The sequence below is a fragment of the Hyperoodon ampullatus genome (assembly GCF_949752795.1).
Source record: "Hyperoodon ampullatus genome assembly, chromosome: 6".
Lineage (NCBI taxonomy): Eukaryota > Metazoa > Chordata > Mammalia > Artiodactyla > Ziphiidae > Hyperoodon > Hyperoodon ampullatus.
Genome location: NC_136919.1, coordinates 109,086,127 through 109,106,685, shown reverse-complemented (window position 1 = coordinate 109,106,685; position 20,559 = coordinate 109,086,127). Strand labels below are relative to the sequence as shown.

The 20,559-nt window shown below is 45.3% G+C and overlaps 1 protein-coding gene across 1 annotated transcript in view; it reads right to left on the bottom strand.

The window, feature by feature from the left end:
* Positions 1-9,652, bottom strand: part of SHC3 (SHC adaptor protein 3) — a gene marked incomplete at both ends in the record, with an annotated part of 148,143 nt that extends 138,491 nt beyond the window's left edge. Inside the window, one exon of the mRNA XM_079706246.1 lies at positions 9,197-9,652. Within this exon, the coding sequence (XP_079562372.1) occupies positions 9,197-9,652 (456 nt within the window). The remainder of the gene's footprint in view (positions 1-9,196) is intronic.
* Positions 9,653-20,559: the final 10,907 nt, after the last annotated feature.

Below are 20,559 nucleotides of genomic sequence, written 5' to 3'. Positions count from 1 at the left end.
GACACGTGATCAAAGATGATTCTGGGTGTTTCCGTGAGGGTGTTTTTGGATGACTTTAGCATTCAAATGGATAGACTGAGTACAGCAGACTGCTCTCCCTAATGTGGGTGGGCCGCATCGAATCAACTGAAGGCCTGACTAGAACAAAAGACTGACCCTCCTGGGAAAAGAGGGAATTCCTCCTACCTGATGGCCTTCAAGCTGGGATAATGGCTTTTTCCTGCCTTTGGACTCAAACGGAAGCACTGGCTCTTCCTGGGTCTCGAGCCTGCTGACTCACCCTGCAGACTTCTCAGTCTCCATCATCACATGCACCAATGCCTCATCACAAATCTCCTTCTATATATATGCACATCCTATTGGTCCTCTTTCTCTGGAGACCCTGGACTAATCCACTACTATAAAAACCGTTTGGGAGAAAACCTGTTCCTAAAAGGATCATCTGATTGCTAGAGGAGAACCCACCCAGGCCAGGAGGTAGGGTGGTCCAGGGGAGCCTGAGCAGGGTGGGTGTGGAGGTACAGCTCCCACCCCATCCCCTGGGGGTGCCCATCAGAGGCGTCTCCTGAATCCCAATATCATCACCTCTGAAGGAGAAATCACAGAGGCTGGCCCACCTCCTCTGCCTTGGGGACCACAGAGTCGGATGCAGGGATGTTCCAGTGCCTGTGACCCTGACCGCGTTCTGCCAGACTTGGAACCGCTATTAAGCCTAATCCTGCAACTTACTCATCAGAACCTTGAGTTCTGTCAGTGCTGATGTGGGAGCCCCCCCACCAGCTCTGCAGGATTCAGGAAGCGGGGGAGGGGTGCCGATGGCTGTGAGCTGACACCTGTAGAAGCTGGCTACCGGGTACCTTTTAGATCATTTCTCTTTTGTTTATGTTGATATGTTTTGTATGTTGTATGTATGTTTGAAAATGTCCACAGCAAACGTCTACATTTTATAAAGAAAGGTTTACAAAAGAACCAGGTTAGTGACATCACAAGAGTGACATCTCTGCTGCCAGCAAGAGAAGGTGGCCGTTCAGTCTCTGCCTTTCGAGTCCATGACCCTGTTTCTCTGGGGGCCCTGGGGCCCATCTGAAGAGTCCCAGCCTCCGGAGGCTGCCTTTCTCTGCCTGTCCCTCTCAACATTCCTGCCTTTTAGAAGTAATTCAGTGTTGGCGGAAGCAGGCTGTGGGGACTTCTGCTTGAACAGGCCTCTGCTCGGGAAGATCAGAGGGTCCAAACTGAGGTCCGGAGGGAAAGGAAGTGAGATGGACGTGCCAAATCCTAGGAGGTAAAGGGCTCTTCAGCATCCAACATGGCGCAGCCCAGTGGTCCCAGCAGGACCGAGATGCGTGCATACACTGCATTCACCTCCAGGAGGACTGATGTGTCGTGAAAGGGGCTGGCTCTTCCACACAAAGAACTCTCAAAACAGTTATGTTTTCATTGTTTTCTCCCAAGAGGTAAAAGCACTGTTACTCCCTCTTTGGGGGAAAGCATAAGGGACCCCGATTTTATAGTGTTTCTGCTGAAAACCAGGCTAGGGCTAGTTTTCCATCAACAGAGCTAAAACTGTGTTGTGGTTTTTCAAGATGTTTTTAAACAGAAGGTTTCTATATGGGCCAATGGTATTAGAAATGCTGAATATTTGCAAAGCAAAAAGCAATAGGATTGAACCTGGTCTGTCGGTCCCTCTAGAATGCCAAACAATTATATTTAATGGAATTTGATAAAATAAAGTCTGTCAGAAGGATCCCAGCAGAGAGCACTACTGGTGTGAAGTTGGGTAAAAGTCAAGTTCCACTGAGTTTGCAGGTTTGGTACAAGTATAAGCTCTTAAAATTCGGAAAGAAATCTTTGCTGTTTTTTCTGCCCATTCAATAGACAGGAGTGAGGAAATGCTCTTCTGAGGGGCCTTCACTTAAGGAAAACTACACATTTCAAATGACACACTAGGATGGCTTCAAGTCTAAAGTAAGCAGCCAGCGTTGGGAATTCCCTGGCGGTCCAGTGGTTAAAACTCCACGTTTCCACTGCAGGGGGCGCTGGTTCGATCCCTGGTGGGGGAAGTAAGATCCCACATGCTGTGGCCAATAAATAAATAAATAAATAAATAAATAAATAAATAAATACATACATATAATAATAAATAAAGTAAGCAGCATCGTAACAACAAGTTCTTTGAACATTCTTTCTCAGAAAGCCTTGGCTTTGAGGGGTTTCAGATATTCTGATTCTGTTGGGCATCGAGAACACCAGTGATAAGGTGAGGTTCCAGTCCCTCAGCTCTCCCTTCTCTGCAGCTTCTCTTCCAGCATCTAGGTTTCCCTAGAGCTCCCACAGGAGATGAGATCATGGCTAGAAACCCAGATCTCCGCTGGAAGGTGGTGGAACTTGCCAGACCTCTCTTGTAGACAGGTAAGGCAAGTCTGAGCCCAGAATCCGAGGGCCAAAGACCATGGATGCCCTGAGCTGCCATCATCTGCCAGAGCAAGAGCAGAGGCTGATCCGAGCCTGAGGCACCGCACAGAGTCAAGAGGATGCAAGGGGATGCCCGCTCCCCAAGAAGAGCAGCAACTGGTCCTCTCCTCCCAGGCATATCAGGGGTGCACACGGCACCTTCTGCCCACCAAGGTGAAGAGCACAGCATTGCCTGAACCATGGAAACTCAGTCTTTGGCTTGGCATCTTGCTGGAATCCAGTGGTTCTCATGGAGATTCCTGGCCCCTCCACCCTCCAAGTTTAACTAGTGCCGTTCTGTTTGTTTTAGGGAAACCTCACCAATCCTAGTGCTGGGAGGCACAGACTGACACACAGCAGCATGCCACCCCGGTGGGTGGGGGGGGAGGGGAGAGGCAAAACCACATGGGGACAGAATGATTTGTCGTTTCTTCACCTCAACGGAAAATCAATACTTATGAATTTACAGGACCAAAAGCAACTTGTAAGATTATTGAATGATTGCACACCCACACACACACACCTCCCATGGTCAGCGTCCATCCTGTTGTGCACTTACACACACACACACACACACACACAGAGTTAACATCCACCTACTCAGTAGGCCATTCTTACACTTAATGCCTCCCACCATAAAGACATTCTTTATCCACTGCATATTGTAGATTTTTTATGCTAAAATTCTAATTCTTTTCTTGTCCTTTACCCAGGGAATATGCACAACTGATCATTTCTTTCCATTTCATCTGAAACTGTCTTATTTCTTCTTTTTTATAACATCTTTATTGGAGTATAATTGCTTTACAATGGTGTGTTAGTTTCTGCTGTATAACAAAGTGAATCAGCTCTACGTATACATATATCCCCATATCTCTTCCCTCTTGCGTCTCCCTCCCACCCTCCCTATCCCACCCCTCTAGGTGGTCACAAAGCCCCGAGCTGATCTCCCTGTGCTATGCAGCTTCTTCCCACTAGCTATCTGTTTTACGTTTAGTAGTGTGTATATGTCCATGCCACTCTCTCACTTTGTCCTCCCTTCCCCCTTTCCATGTCCTCAAGTCCATTCTCTACATCTGTGTCTTTACCCCTGTCCTGCCTCTAGGTTCTTCAGAACCATTTTTTTCTTTAGATTCCATATATGTGTGTTAGCATATGGTATTTGTTTTTCTCTTTCTGACTTACTTCACTCTGTATGACAGACTCTAGGTCCATCCACCTCACTACAAATAACTCAATTTCATGAAACCATCTTATTTCTAAATTAAGTAATTCTATTTAACTTCATTTGCCCTTGGGTATTTTCATTTAAAATGCTGAAGCCTCATTGTACTTCTCTCTGAACCCCACAAAACTTTCTGGGCAGCAGCACCATGGGGTCTGGCCCTGGCCCGGAGAAGCACACCCTGATACCGCGGTGCAGCCCAGAAGCCCCGTTCTTCCAGATGCATGAGGTGCAGGAGCAAGGAACTGCCCCAGCCATGATACCACCTCCTCCCCCATGCCACAGGAGCCTCGCTGAGCTTGTGCTCAGCCCACCCTCTACTTCCTGCGGCCCCATGTAAAGGTCCAGAGAGGCGGGCTGACCTCTTGAGCTCCACACTCTGAGGTGGCCAAGCGGATCTGGGGTCCCAGTGTCCAGGCACCCCCCAGACCCTCCACGTCCAGGCCACGTCCCTGCTGGGAGACACGACAACCAAGCAAGGGGCTGCAGGCTTCACACACCCTTCAGGATGAGCCTGTTGGCTGGAAAGCCAGCCTATTACATGTTTTACATGTTTGCTGCCCAAGTGTCCCATTACCACTACTTTGCTTCAATGATATTTATCATGTATTCCCCAAAAACATGACATATATTCAAAGACAGAACAGAGTGGTAGCGTAGAAGATCAAGAAATCTACTCTTTGTGAGATTAAAGTTTCATCAAATGCTTATTTTTTGGAATTATTGTCTCTTAAACATGAATATAAAAGCGATGAATGAAATAATCAGGTATTTCTGGAAATAAAACAGTTACTATTTTCTAACGACCCTGTCCAAAGTCATTACAAGTTGTGTGTGTGTGGTGTATGTGTGATGTGTTGTGTGTGTGATGTGGTGTGTGTGTGATGTGGTGTGTGTGTGTGTGTATGTGGGGGGGCAGGATATATATGTGTGTGTGTATGTAAATGTGTGGTGTGTGTGTATATGTGGGGGGAAGGGGTATGTATGTGTGTGTGTGGTGTATGTGGGGAGGTGGGCTATGTATGTGTGTATGTGTGGTGTGTGCGGTGTGGGGTATGTATGTGTGTATGTGTGGTGTATGTGTGATGTAGTGTATATGTGCACACACACATTTAATGAATCTGTTATACTTCTGTCACATAAAAAAAGAGATGTCCAGATCAAATTAGTAATTTTGTCTATTAATCTCAAAAGGGTTTCTTAAACTGTTTTTCAAACTATTTAGACAATTTACATGTAAGCCACCCATTTATGAGATTTTTCAACAATTTTAAGAAAAAAATCAACTTTTAAAGTTGTATTCTACATCAAGGAACAATTTTTTAATCTAGAATTAAAACAAAATTCACTCAATCTCACCATAATGATATATCATGGCTATACTTGAAATAGCTTTGTTGATGACAGTTTAATATGACCTTAGCTCACAGGTATCAAAAGAACACAATGTTAAGAAAAAAAGTTTAGATATTTTTGCTAAGAAAAAGATTTAAAATGTTTTTAAAGACAGTGAAAAATATACCAACTGAGAATAAATTTTAGAGTACAGTTAATAAAGACCATCTATAAAAAGCAATAGAACATTTATAAATAAAATGAATAATTTATACCACCCTAAATATCATCAGAGTCGCAAATAGGAGAAACAAAATATTTTTTAAAGAGCTCTTGTAAAAACAAGGCTTCATTCCAAAAGAAAAACAATCCAGCACACCAGGAAATAATTCAGTAGTTCTCTGTTAAAATCTCCTGTAAACAGCTCGTATCATAGAGCTCTTGTCAGTAAAGATATAACACTCTTTGCAGACCAAAACCTCAGCCATCTGAGGGAGGCATCACGGGATTAATGGACACATAACCTACTTTCTCACTGTGTTGCTGGTGATCAGCGAACACTTGGGCCTCTTGATTCTTGCCATGGGCCCTCAGGTCAGTCCTAAATGCGGTCACTTTTATCCTGTTTTGAGTCTGTGGCGTGATGTGCTGTAAAGAGAGCCCTTCTTTTGGGGAACCCCCCCCAGGGCTGCCAGCTAACCCAGGTACCTCCCGCACAGTATTGCCTTCCACTGCTGGGGGGTGGGCGGTGTCAAGGCTGAACCTCAAGACCACGCTTGTCTTCAAATGGCTACTCCACCTCAGCCAGTGCCTATTTTTAAGAACTGACTACCAACCGTTCATGTCTATCTTCGCTTCCTAAACTGTTCTCTCTGTGGATCTGCAGGTGGAACACCCAAAGAGCGCCTTCGGGACCTGCTAAAGACTCTTATCAGCCCCCATGGGCACTCAGGCTCTTCGCCAGCTTGGACTTTTAGGCAATAGAATTTGAAAGTGGGCAGCAGCGTAATCAACACTTGTCTGTATTTCTCTAGGCCTCTCAAGTTCAAATTTAAAATAGTCTTAAAATAGAATTGTAGGGGCTTCCCTGGTTGCGCAGTGGTTGAGAGTCCGCCTGCCAATGCAAGGGACACGGGTTCATGCCCCGGTCTGGGAGGATCCCACATGCCACGGAGCGGCTGGGCCCGTGAGCCATGGCTGCTGAGCCTGCGCGTCCGGAGCCTGTGCTCCGCAACAGGAGAGGTCACAACAGTGAGAGGCCCGTGTACCGCAAAAAAAAAAAAAAAAAAAAAAGAATTGTAATGAAAATATTCACTGCTCTTTGCTGTTATGATGTTCCTTTTCTGTCTATAAAAGGCATATTTTCTTGGTCTTTCTCTTTTGTGTCACCAAAAGAAAAAACCCAGTGTCAGGCATACTTAGGCAGGTACGAAGATGCTGCCAGTGGGGTCTCCTGATGTAAATAAATACAAACCTGGAGGCTGCCTGGACTCTTCCTCACCTGCATACCCTCATGCTGCTATTAAAAGCAGACTCAAGTGATGGCATGAAGGAGAAATTAAACATGCTCTGAGCTTGGAATTCTACTGCTGCTCAGGTACGTCTATTTTTAAATTTTAAATCCTTCATTAATTAATATTACAACCTTTTGTTCAAATAGTTCGATGTTTCCTAATGGATCAAAACCAGCCAGACTTCGGGATTTTACAATGTCCACTTTCATGTAAGTAGATTACGTTAAAATATCTTTGAAGAATATATCTGTGTGCAATATCTTAATATTGTCTGTAGGTAGGTATTTCTATGAGGCAGGAAATCTATAATTAGACAGCAGATGAATCTTCCAGGAAACTGGAAAACATTTGGGGGTTTTCCTTAATTTAGAAATACATTTAAATCAAAGAGAATAAGAAGTTCTTTCCCAAACCCTAAGCCTTTAGATTTTGCAGCTGACTTAACAGGCATGTTATAAAGATTGCCTCTTTCTATCTACCAGAGATCTTTTAAAGTAAGGATACCAATATAACTATTTACAAGTCAGCAAAAAGACCAAATTAAGTTTTTTTCAGTTTTGTGATTTTTCAAGAGAATAAGTTCATGGTTCTAAATTCAATATGGGCAGTTCAGAAATGTGCACCAACAGAGGGCCACGTGATATTGTGAATCAAACGTGCACAGAAGAAATTGTCCTTTAGTGTCTGGTCTCCTTTGCTGTGTGATTTCAAACTTCTCCAGGGAAGCCTGAGCATCCTATGTTGCCACCATTCACCACTGAAAATGAATCAGACCACAGCAAGGGGCACTGACTGGCCGTGCTATATGTCCCCAGGTCACTACAGTCTCATGGCACAACAATGTGACCTGAAATCCAGAAGGCTCTGGGCAGACCCAGCCTTCTGCCTATTTGAGTGTTGCTGCTACTGCTGCGGGGTGTGTCACAACCTAATGGCCCAGCAGAGCAGACTAGTTTTAGCTGCTCATCATTCTTCAGCCACAGCTGACATTTAGAACTGGATGTCTGCCTTCATCCTTCAAAAAGCAAGAGTAAAGCCCTAAGCAAAGTGAATGATTTCTTTTTTTTAAGGAAAACTTTTAAGGCATAAGTTTGAAAATTCTCCCTCCATTTGGAAACTACCCTCTATGTTCAACATGACAGGTATACAAAGCTCTGCCAACATCTGTCTATTTCAAACATAGGCTGTTTTTTTCTTTAGATAGCAATTCTACTAATATGCCACACAATATACTCTGGCATCACCTCTTCACCTCAGAGCTGTCAGGGATTTTTGTTTGGTTTTGTTTTTTCTTTTTTTCTTTGGCTCCTGGTTATATAATTTAAAGAAGAAATACAAGAAGAATATTCTTCTTCTTTTATAATCAACTCCACCTGCTGTGCATACTTTATGCTGATCTTCATCCCTTTTGTAAAATATATTATTATTCCATTTTCAGAAGTTAAGAATGAAGATGAAATTAAAAAGCAGCTTCCAAAGGAGAAAAGGCTCATGTTTAACACTAATGATCACATTCCTTTGTCGGTACTTTTTAGATAGTTAAAGATAATCCACAAAGTTAACTGTTTCCTTTAGTATTTGGTTCAAAATTACCAAGATACAACATTTTCCCTGGGGATGTGATCTGTAGAATTTTTAAACTGGATCTGTAGCCAGTATGTATTGACTAGATGGCCTGCAGGTTTCTCAATGGGGTTGACGACACTGTGGAGACAGAGTTTGAGCCTCATTTCTTTTTTAAACAAAAAGCCATGCCTTGGAGTGACCAGTCTGAAACAATGTAGTTTTGACCCCTTCCCCCTGTCTGTAGGCTATCTGCCCAGCTGGAGAGCGCTGTGGTGGCTCTCTACTGCCCGGCAGCCAGGAGGACATGATAAGCATGTGGCAGGCCAGTTGAGTGCGGCTGAGTATTTGTTCTTTAAATATCATAGAATACTTGCATAAGGGAAGAATTTTGTGGACTACATCCGGCGTGATTGTATAATTCCTTGTGTTGGAGGAAAAAAATCTCCTTTCCAGCCTGTGGCTCAGCTCTCTTTAGCCTATTTAAATGGAAGACTACAGTCCCCAAGGAAAAACAGTCCCAAATTCTCCTTCTGCTGCTGTTAACCAACACAGTTAGGTATGGAATGAAAGGCAGACACTAAAGAATACCTTGCTGGGTGAGAAAGTACGACCCATCTGGTATAAAGCAAGGACAGCACTTGGCCTGCACTGAAAGGAGCTGGAAATTCTTGCTGTGGCAGAAATAAAACCACCTACCCTGCCGCCTGGGGCAAACACAGCAGAAGTAGTGACACCACCTGCCTTTCTCATCGCAGGGGCTGCCCAGTGCCTGCAAGTCTGTTCACTGTACCCTAGGTAGGCCTGACGCACAGTTTCCAAGGATAGTGGTCCATGCCGAGAGGGGTACTGGCCGGACACATGGCAAAGCGAGGTGGCAAAGGCATGCCAAAGGAGCGGAGCCAAGGGAAACCAGGACAGAGTGAGGTCACCGATTTCAAACCGTCTCCCAATGGATGCGCAACGGGCGCTTTTGCTGTGCCGGGTCCCCGCAGCCAGGCGAGCTGACTGCGAAGGAGTGCGCACCTCCCGGCCTCCAAGGCGACCCACTGTGCCGGACGCCCCTTCGCCCTGGCTTTCCCACCCGGCAGCCCGCGCCCGCACCCACCTTGACGACGTAGGTGACTCCGGCCCCCAGCACCTGGTCGCTAGCGTGCGGGGCGCGGGGCGGCGGCTCGTCGCCGGGTCGGCCCTTCCTGGCGGCGCGCATGGCCGGGGCGCGGGGGCCGGGGGGCGCGCTGCCGTCCGGGGCGGCCAGGCTGGGCGCGCTGCAGCTGCCCGAGAGCCGCGCGCCCGCCCGCTCCCTGGCCGCCGACAGGCCGCGGAGGCCCGAGCTGGAGAGTTTCAGGTGGGACACCTTGTGGAGCAGGTGGCCCAGGCTGCCCGGCCCATCGTCGGGCGCCCTGCGCAGCGCGTCTCCGGACACCAGGTAGGGGGCCGCCGCCGGGGCCGCGCGCGCCGCCGAGACCTTGCCACCGCCGCTCACCGACAGGTTGTGCAGAAGGTCATCGACCGATGTCACCGAGTCATTCCTGAAGCGATTGTACTTGGTGCGTGGAAGCATGCCCCTCCGTGGGCTCGCCGCATCCGCCCGGGCGCTGCAGGTGCCGGCCCCGGCGCGGGCTGCCGCGCATAGCAGGCGAGCCGCGGTCCCCGGGGCGGGACGGAGCGGCCGGGACAGCCGGCTGGGGGGCGCGAGCAGCGGCGCCGGTCTACCACCGCTAACACCCCGCACGGCCGCGGCCGCGCAGCCCCGGCCCCGGACTCGGCTGCTGAGGGCGGCACGTTTGCTTTGCAAAAGTCATAGTTTCCTCTGATGAGCGCCCAGCTGCTTGGGGCTGCTCACAGCAAAAGCATGACTCACTCCGAGAGGAGACCCTTCTCAACAAAGGCTCGGTGAGCACTGCAAATCACTTCCTGTAGCAAAAAAAAAAAAAAAGAAAGAAAGAAAAAAAGAAGAAAAAACCACATACACCCACTGACAGCACACTAGAGCCAATCAATTCTCAAATTTCCTTTCTCTACCTTCCCAGATATTTCCTTCCAACCTTTGGTTATTCACCTCCCCATCCCCCGACCCTCCTCAGCATTTGTGCCAGAGGTAAATCCAGTTCCTTCAGATGATCAGATGAACTTTCTGAAACCCATTATTCTATGCTAGGGGTTTTTTTTTCTTCCCTGTTCAGCCCATCTGTGTTAGCCTGGAAAAGTGTCTGACGGCGCAGCGTTAAAATGTGACGAAGGATTTTTAAGAATAAGATCTTCAGCGGATCCTCATGAATTCTGATTTGGAAAGCAGCAGGAATTGTTAAATAGCCAAAAAAGAAAAAAAAAAAAAAAAAGGAAGAAGAAGAAGAAGGGGAAATATTCACTCCCAGGTGAACATAAAATACCAATTTCCAGGGTACTTTTTCTTTTCAGATCGACAGAGCAGCCATGACAAGTGCCTTTGTGGCAATGCAGTTCCTCAAAAAAAAAAAAAAAAAAAAAAAAATCTGCATAGGAACTTCTGCCCAGAGCCAGTGAGGGTCTCTTCCCTGCTAATTTACAACAGTCTTTCTCAGCCAGGGTTAAGTTGAAAACCTACTTCCGAAAAAGAAGAGAGGTTCTTTGATGAATGGCAACAAGCCCCAGAAATGCATTCCAAAAAGGGGGCTGTGCTTGAAGCTTTATTCCAACTGAATGTGCTCAAGCTCTGGAAAAATGCCTAAAAACGCTACAAATACATTTCAATATCCCTTTAGTTGCTGCTTGCAATCCTGCAATAAGGAGGGGAAAAAAATGCAGCTGCTCTGATTACACATCCAATCCGCAGAAAAATGCCTTATCTTCAGGAGTCAGACACGGGCTGCAAGTGAAAAACACAGGCCTCCTTCCTGTCAGGCAGAACAGAGCATTGCCTGCCCCGCCCCCAGAAGGTCTCCGGAGGCGCAAACCCACTGACCTCTGTCACCATGCGCTCTGCCGGTCTTCATTGTCTATGAGAGAAGCGCTCCCTGTCCAAGTTTCCCGGCTACTTCTGTGCAAACAATGAATTTACCTCTAGCATGTTATCAGGTCCCCCTGAGTCTTCTCACACCCACGACTAGACATATGACACTTGAGGCACCGAGCCTTGAAGAGCTTTATGGAACAAGGTGTAAGGAGTGCCCCTGATGGCGGGCCAGGTGAGGCCCGCTGCGGGGAAGCAGGAGCGCAGAGGAGCGGCGGCCCGGGCCCTCCCAGGGCTGCAGGCCTAGCCGAGCAGCCGCATGGCACTCATTTTTTTCCTTCCCCTTGCTGGCATAGCAACAGCAAATGCACACCCCAGAGAGGATGGTGATGGGTATCCAAGTCCCCCCAAATCTAAAGCCAAACTGCCCTATCATTCCCAACCCGTGATCTTCATTAGAAGCAGACAAAAACAGCAAAATGTGAATGAAATGCTGTTTGTGTGAATGAAAGGGCTAGCGAGCGAGCCAGCGTTTCTGTGAATGAAGCAGGGCCTTGCAGCCGGCGCCAGGCAATCCCCTGGTTCCAGCGGACTCAGCCAATGAGCATCCGCCCTGATGACTCATTCAACAAAAGCTTGCTCAATAGTGGAAGATTCCATTTCAATCAAAGGCGGGATCTTTCATCCAACGGCAGTGTGGGAAAAAAAAAAAAAAAACAGCCAGCCTGATTACAAAGATGCAGGGAGGAAGGAGAACGCTGTTACGAAGAGAGGAAAAACTAGTTTTTCCAAGGAAATTCAAGAACCATTGGATAGGTATGAGTGTGAACAGGACTGCCCTCTTGGAAGTGAGCTGTGCCCTAAAACTTTCATTCAGCCATTCAGTTACATCAAGGAGCACCCATGAATGTGCCATTCTGTTCAGCATTTATTATGAATGTACAGTGAATGCACATTCAAACCTAGGCTCTTCGCCCTTGATTCTTTTTGTGAAAGGAATATAGAACAGGCATGCACGTTCTGAGTCTCCAAGGAGGAAAAAAAAAAAAAAAAAAAAAAAGCTACACGGTTAACCCTTTAGCCAACAGGAGACTTTTATTTCTTTTGTTATGATGAAGCAAGTAAAGGGAAATTGACCGTTTTAAAATGTAAATAGCAATATAAATTTACCACATGTAAGAAGATACATAATCTAAGAGTGTGATTAGTATTTTAAGAATACAATAGTACAGTAAAGCCTCACTTATCAGGAAAATGGTATCAGCATTTTGGAACGTAGGAGAAAAGCAGAAAGACAATCCCAAAGGCTTCTTAGCAGCAAAATAGAAGCTGCAAGCCCAGCCAAGAAGCACCCCCCACCCCCCCGCCTCTGGACAGCCTTGTGGGCCCTCAACGGGGCTGTTACTGCTTATTTTAGACATTAGCCCAAAAGCCCGAGTATTGAGTTTATCAGCCTGTGACTACGTAAAGATGGATGATGGATGAAATTTTCATAGTCTGGTGACACAGACAAAAACAGAAAAAAAAGGAAACCATTATTAAGTCAGCCTCAAGAAAGCCAGGCAGCCTTTCCAGAATATTTCAGTTTTTCTTTTTAAATCTATTCATTTAAAAGCATATTGATTTTCTATTGCCGCCATAACCACAAAATCAGTGGTTTAAAACAGTACAAATTTGTTATCTCCTGGTGCTGTAGGTCAGAAGTCCAAAATGGCTTACATGGGGATAAAGTCAAGATGTGGGCAGGGCTCATGCCTTTTGGAATTTCTGGAGAAGAATTCTTCTCCTTTTCTTCTTCTGCTTCTAGAGACTGTCCAAACAGGTATTCCTGAGGATGGGCCATAAGCTGGGCCCTGGGGAGTGTGGCTTTGCCCCATAGAAGGTTTCTTTCTAGCAAGAGAGGCAGAAAATTGAAAATTAATATTATAATGCAGTATGCTATGTAAATGTTTTAATATGTGTGAGATACAAAAACTATCCAGAGGGGGCCATGCTGAGCTTGGTTTAAGCATGTCAGGGGTGACTTCAGTGGGGAGATGACCCCCCAGGCAGAGTTTTGAGGGACTGCTGGGATCTTCCAGGTAGGCTGAGGGGAAAAGGTACTTTGGGGTGAGATGCTGTGTGGGGAACAGCTCAAGACTTGAGCGGGCTCAGGATTTCCAGAATCCTGTGTAGATTGGTTGGGCTGATGTGGAGTGTTGGGAAGCCAGGCCACTAAGAGGGCTGGACCTGGAGGGTCTAGGAATATCCGGTAACTTCCTCAAGATGCTCAAGCAGACCTGCAGTGGCTTGAGAGGGGTGACACAGTCAGGTTTGCATTTTATGTGGACACCTTGACAGTGATGCAGGGTGGCTCTGGGGAGTTGTTCACAGATGGGGTCTTAAAGGAAGGCCAGAACAGTGGTCTGGAAAGGAGACAGTAAAACGACCTGGATGACAAGGATGGGTGAGGGAAAGTGGGGCACGTTGGCTTGTCTGGAGGCAAAGTTGAGATGGAGTTTGGGGGGCGTGCAAGATGCATTAGGGACCAACCTCCATGGAAGGCAGGAGGAGGCTTCAGGATTGGGCATGGTGAGAAGTGCGGCTTTGTGAAGCCACATATGCCCCAGCCTGGTGACCCCCCCACTGAGGGTCCCCCTAGGGCCTGCAGGCCCCCCCTTGCTCCCTCACTCCTCACTCCCTCAACTGGCCCAGGAGTAATGGCCTCCAGCCAAGCAGCCTCTGCAGCTGAGCCCTTGAAAGAGTGGGCAGTGGAAACTACCTGCTCACCACAGCCTGGCAGCAGGGCAGGAGCTGGCTGTGGAGGAGTTTGATCAGGGGCTGCTGCATCTCCCCTGGAGAGGAATGCAGAGCAAAGGCTGTCATTCTGACTTGCATGGTGAGCCTGAGTGAGTCTCAACCATTAAGATAAAGAGCACAGGTGGCTGAGGAAAAAGTAAGGGCTCGGTTCTGAATGCATGTGAGTAGTGGCGCTTCCATGGAGAGCTGTCCAGAGCTGAGGAACAGTCAGGGCTGGAGGTGGAAACTTAAAAGCCATAGGCGTGCAGGTAATGTCGAGTCTCCGGAGGCTGGTGCAAACTTAGGCAGGAAGAACAAAAAGGAGGGATTCCCAAGGAAATGCCAGACTTCCCGCATGGGGGCTGAGAAAAAATGATCAGGATTTGGAGGATACATATGGAAATCAAATTTGATGGATGCCATGTGTCTTAGTTGGGATTGCTATAACAAAATACCATAGACTGGGCAGCTTTAATAATACACATTGATTTCTCACAGTTCTGGAAGCTGATCGAATCTCCAGCAGATTTGTGTCTGGTGAGGACCCACGTCCTGATTCATAGAGTGCCACCCTGAGTCCTCTCGTGGTGGAAGGGGCAAAGGAGTTCTCTGAGGTGTCTTTTCTAAAAACACGAATCCCACTCCTAAGGGCCCCATCCTCAACACCTACACACCTCCCAAACCCCAACCTCCATATACCTTCACACTGGAGGTTAGGTTTCAACATATGCATTTGTGGGGCACAAATATTGTTTTCAAGAGAAAATCAGTGATGGTTAATAAGAGTAGCAGTGGCAGTCATAACTTCTTTGAGCAGCCCCGCGTGCCAAGTGATGCACTCCCGTCATCTCCTTCAATCCCATGATCTTGAGATAGAGTTTACATCCCATTCTGCACAGAAAGAAACAGGGGATCCGAGGGGTTATGAGATGTGCCCAGGCCACACAGGGTTAGGAACTGGCCATTCTGTCTGACTCTCAACCCATGTTTACAACCACAGCCTCAGAGAGCTCAAGTAAGGACCTGCTGAGAATCACCTATGGAGGCGGTGATGACCCATCACAACACCTTAGCAGGAAAATGGAGGGGCTGCCACTTAAGTCACAGGATGGTGCCAACCGAATGGGAGATGATGAAATGTATGAAAAAAAAAGCGTACTTTTCAGAAGACTAACTGCAACCAAAGGGACAATGGTTGAAAATACAGCAGGGAGTATAGAACAGGTGATAGAAGAGTTATGGGCATGTTTAGAGTAAAGGTGAGGGCTTTAGAGTAGAACAGAATGGGAGAAATGGAGATCCAGGAAAGGGAGGGTCAAGAGGATAGGTGGAGCTATCACCCTAGAAAGGATGGTGGGGAGAGGGAGGAATGGGGGAGCAGATCATTTGGGGTTGAGTAGGAAACAGGTGGTTTCAAGGAGGAGGCCTTAGTGAAGAAATATTTTCAGAGATGGGGTTAAGGAAGGCCAAAGGATGGTGACTGTGGACAAGGAATGTACCAGTTCTATAAGCATCAAGCTATTAGCCACTGCAGCTGCCCAACTGTGCACCCTAAGGGGAATTCAGGATGGAGAAAAACAGGAAACATTCTGTGCCTTGGCTAGTTAAAATGCGTATATCAAGGAACAATTTCAATGAACCCAGATCCTTGCGCCTTCAAAAACATAGAAAAGCACTAAAATCATTAAGTTGAGATGTCTGTTTTTTGTGATGAGCAGTCATCTTCTGATGTTTGACTACATTTTTTTTTAACAGCAAAAAAACTCATATATATCCTGGCTCCTCCCTTACCTCTTCAGAAAAATTTCTTCAGAGCTATCTCAGAGGATGTGTCCTGGGTATAGTCCTCAATAAGACTCCCAAATAAAATTTAACTTGCAACTTTTAGGTTATGCATTTTTCTTCAGTCAATATAACACCCCAGGGATTCCTAAGAGCCAGAAGACATTCCCACCTTTAGGGCTGAAGGAATGGGAAGACAACTGAATTTCTGGAGCCAGTGGAGTTCCAGCTGGAACTTTGGAGGTAGGGCCTCCAGGAGGAGTTATAGTTTGGGAGGAATAAAGTTGCTGACAGAGAAGTAGGACCAATGATGTGGAAGGAACAGAGATGAAATACCCCAGCTTCTCTCTCCCCGGGCTCTGACATCCTGTTATTGCCTCTTATTAGCCAAACTCACGGGGAGCCAGAGGTCCAAGGAGATGGGTAATGGGGAGTGAGGGGGCAGCCTCCCAGGCACAGAGCAGGCTGGGCAGGGGGCAGCCTCCCAGGCACAGAGCAGGCTGGGCAGGGTAAAGGGAGGTGGACCACAGCCAGCGCCGTGAGGATAAATCTGTCTGTGACCATGGTAAGAAGCCAAAAGATTTTTATACCTAATGTGGATGTTACACCTGATTTCTTCTGTAACACAAAAGGCAAGATTGTAGTTAAAAAGTAAGAGGGGGGCTTCCCTGGTGGCGCAGTGGTTGAGAGTCCGCCTGCCGATGCAGGGGACACGGGTTCGTGCCCCGGTCTGGGAAGATGCCACGTGCCGCGGAGCGACTGGGCCCGTGAGCCATGGCCGCTGAGCCTGCGCATCCGGAGCCTGTGCTCCGCCAACGGGAGAGGCCACAGCAGTGAGAGGCCCGCGTACTATAAAAAAAAAAAAAAAAAAAAAAAAGTGAGAGACCCACGTACCGCAAAAAAAAATTCAAAAAATAAGTAATTTAAGTAAGGAAACTGAGGTGAGAATGAACACTTAGAGTGCCTGCTGAGGGGAACAGAGGATGTTACTGAGGAAGAGCGATGGTATCCCTGCACAGCCTTATGAACCCACCATGACTCTGTGGTGTCCCCGAGGGCAGAGGTGTGATTTTTTCTAAAGGGTTCATCTGCCAACATATGAGCTGGAAGATAGTAGATCATCAGGTAGAGGGTTCATTCGAGGATGCAGGCAGAGGAGGAAAGGAGAGGAGAAGGCAGGCTAGCAGGAGTGGGACATGGGCTGTGGGGAGCAGAAGCACAGAGATGGAAGTGGCCATGGAAGGAACATCAAATGCAGCCCTGTGGCCTTGAAGAGGAGGAGCCCCGGGGAGGTGGCAGCCTGGATCCTTTGGGATGCAAATCTCAGGGTAGTGGCAGGGAGCAGAAGGTCCCTAATGGTGCCCCTGAGGCGGAGGAGCAGCCTCACAGGTCCCTGGATGTAGGAATGTCTGTGGTATAGGAATCCTCTGTAACAGGCCACCTGATGGCGAGAAACCTGGATGCTGAAAACTGGGTGTGCCAATGGTTCAGCACTGAGGATAGTTTCTTTTTAAAAATTTATTTTTGTTTTTTTTAAAACTGAGGTATAGTTGATTAACAATAGTATATAAGTTTCAGGTGTACAACATATTGATTCATAATTTTTAAAAATTACACTCCATGTATAGTTATTATAAAATGTTGACAGTGTTCCCTGTGCTGTACAATATATCCTTGTATCTTACTTATTTTATATCTAGTAGTTTGTATCTCTTAATCCCCGACTCCTATCTTGCCCCACCCACCCTTTCCTCTCCCCACTGGTAACCACTAGTTTGTTCTCTATATCTGTGAGTCCGTTTCTTTTTTGTTATATTCACTAGTTGGTTTTATTTTTTAGTTTCCACATAAAAGTGATAACATACAGTATTTGTCTTTCCCTCTCTGACTTATTTCACTAAGCATAATACCCTCCAGCTCCGTCCAAGTTGCTGCAGATGGCAAAATTTTATTCATTTTTATGGCTGAGTAATATTCCATTTTGTGTGTGTGTTTTGTGTGTGTGTATATATATATATACATATACATATATATATACACATATGTATATATATACACATCTGTTGATGGACAGTTAGGTTGCTTCCATATCTTGGCTATAGTAAATAATGCTGCCATGAACATTGGGGATGCATGTATCTTTTCAAATTAGTGTTTTTGTTTTCTTTGGCTAGATACCCAGGAGTACAATTGCTAGATCACATGGCAGTTCTATTTTTAGTTTTTTGAGGAATCTCCATACTGTTCTCCACAGTGGCTGACCAACTTACATTCCCACCAACAGTGCACAAGGGTTTCCTTTTCTCCACATCCTTGCCAACACTTGTTATTTGTTGTCTTTTTGATAATAGACATTCTGGCAGGTGTGAGGTGATATCTCATTGTGGTTTTGATTTGCGTTTCTCTGATTAGTGATGGTGAGCATCTTCTCACATGCCTATTGGCCAACTGTATGTCTTCTTTGGGAAAATTTCTGTTCAGATCCTCTGCCCATTTTTCAGTTGGGTTGTTTGTTTTTTTGATGTTGAGTTGTATGAGCTGTTTATGTATTTTGGATATTAACCCCTTATCAGATACATCGTTTTCAAATATCTTCTCCCATTCAGTAGGTGGTCTTTTCATCTTATTGACAGTTTTCTCCACTGTGCAAAAAACTTTTTAGTTTGATGTAGTCCCACTTGTTTATTTTTGCTTTTGTTTCCCTTGCCCGAGGAGGCATATCCAAAAAAATATTACTAAGACCAATGTCAAAGAGCTTACTGCCTATGTTTTCTTCTAGAAGTTTTATAGTTTCAGGTCTTACATTTAAGTCTTTAATCCATTTCAAATTTATTTTTGTGCATGGTATGAGAGAGTAGTCCAGTTTGATTCTTTTGCGTGTAGCTGTCCAGTTTACCCAACAGCATTTAAGAGGCTGTCTTTTCCTCATTGTATATTCTCACCTCCTTTGTCATAAATTAATTGCTCATATATGTGTAGGTTTATTTCTGGGCTCTCTATTCTATTCCATTGATCTATGTATCAGTATCATACTGTTTTGATTACTGTAGCTTTGCAATATAGTTTGAAATTAGGAAGCCTGATACCTCCAGCTTTGTTCTTCTTTCTCAAGATTGTTCTGAGTATTTTGGGTCTTTCGTATTTCCACACAAATTTTAGAATTATTTGTTCTAGTTCTGTGAAAAATGCCATTGGTGTTTTGATAGGTATTGCTTTGGGTCTGTAGATTGCCTTGGGTAATATGGTCATTTTAACAATATTAATTGCCAATCCATGAAGATGATATATCTTTCCATTTGTTTGTGTCATCTTCAATTTCTTTCATCAGTGTCGTATAGTTTTCCTTATATTCCTTTGTAAAATAAATTATAGCTTTTCCTGAAGAATTAATTCATTTAGAAAAAATTTAGGGACTTCCCTGGTGGCCCAGTAGTTAAGAATCTGCCTGCCAATGCAGGGGACACAGGTTCGATCCCTGGTCTGGGAAGATCCCACATGCCACAGGGCAACTAAGCCCATGCGCCACAAATAGTGAGCCTGCACTCTAGAGCCTGCAAGCTACAACTACTGAGCCCACACAACACAACCTCTGAGCCCATGCGCTACAACTACTAAACTTCATGTGCTCTAGGGCCCGCGTGCCACAACCACTGAGACAGCATGCTGCAACTACTGAAGCCCGCATGCCTAGAGCCTGTGCTCCACAACAAGAGAAGTCACAGCAATGAGAAGCCAACACACAGCAACAAAGACCCAATGCAGTCACAAAAAAAAAAAAGAAAAGAAAAAATTTAGTGGATTCTATAGTCCTGTCAATTCCTTGGTCATATGCACGTCTAGTTTTACGCAGAAACAATGTTTCTCTTTTTCCTCTAAAGAATCTATTTTCAGAGACAATTTGTTTTATAATATAATCTCCACAAATATATTTCATGGCTGAATAATGTTCCATGGAATTGAGAAAATATAATTCCCTTAGGCCTTCCCCATCACTGGACACTTTTGTTGTTCCTAATTTATCAGTGCCATAAACATTGCCATAATGAGAGCCTTTACACATCCAGCTTGCTTTGTATCATTGGATTATTTCTCAGTATAAATCACAGGGAAAGCAAACTTCCATAGCTCTTGATTAGTATTGCGAAGTGCCTTTCCTGAAGTCCTTTATGTATTCAGCTCTGACAGCAGTCAGTAGGAGTAGACCTGTGTCTCTGAAACCTTTTTTTGGTTTTCATATTTGTAAATGGTTTCTCTTATTTAATAGTTGCAGGATGGTTATTCAAGGGTCTGGGCTTTTAACTGGTGGAGACAATGCCATACCTCTGCCTTCATTCTGATTGGTTGGCTCCAAACCAAAAGTGGTGAGATTTGCCCAGACCTGGAATGGGGGCCAGGGGTGGGGGGTGGGGAGTCTGCCTGTGGACTTGAGCTTGTACAGACCCTCATCCATAACTTTCCATCAAACAGAGGCCTTGCTTTGAATCTCACACTCATCTTTCTGGACTCACAGTATTGTTTGGGCTATTTTTATTTTGGATTATTTTTGCCAGACGCTGTGTGGGTTTTTACTACAGTCAAATGTTTACCATCTTTACCTTTTTCAAAAAATATTGTAGTATATATATAATTATGTACAATATAGTTACATTGTTATATAATTACTTACATATTGTATAATATATTATGCATTATGATTTACACATAAATATATATACTAATATACTTATATAATCTATATTGGTATAATACTGATATATATTAATTAAAAGTACTACTTCTCTTTCATATGGCTATGTGCTGTGATTCATACATAATTATATATACTAATATATTTATATAGCCTACATTTGTACAATGTTTATATATATTAATTATATGTATTATTGCTCTTTCATATGGATGTATTATGTCTTATGATTTACACATAATTATATATACTAACATGCTTATACAATCTTTGTTGGTATAATATTTATATA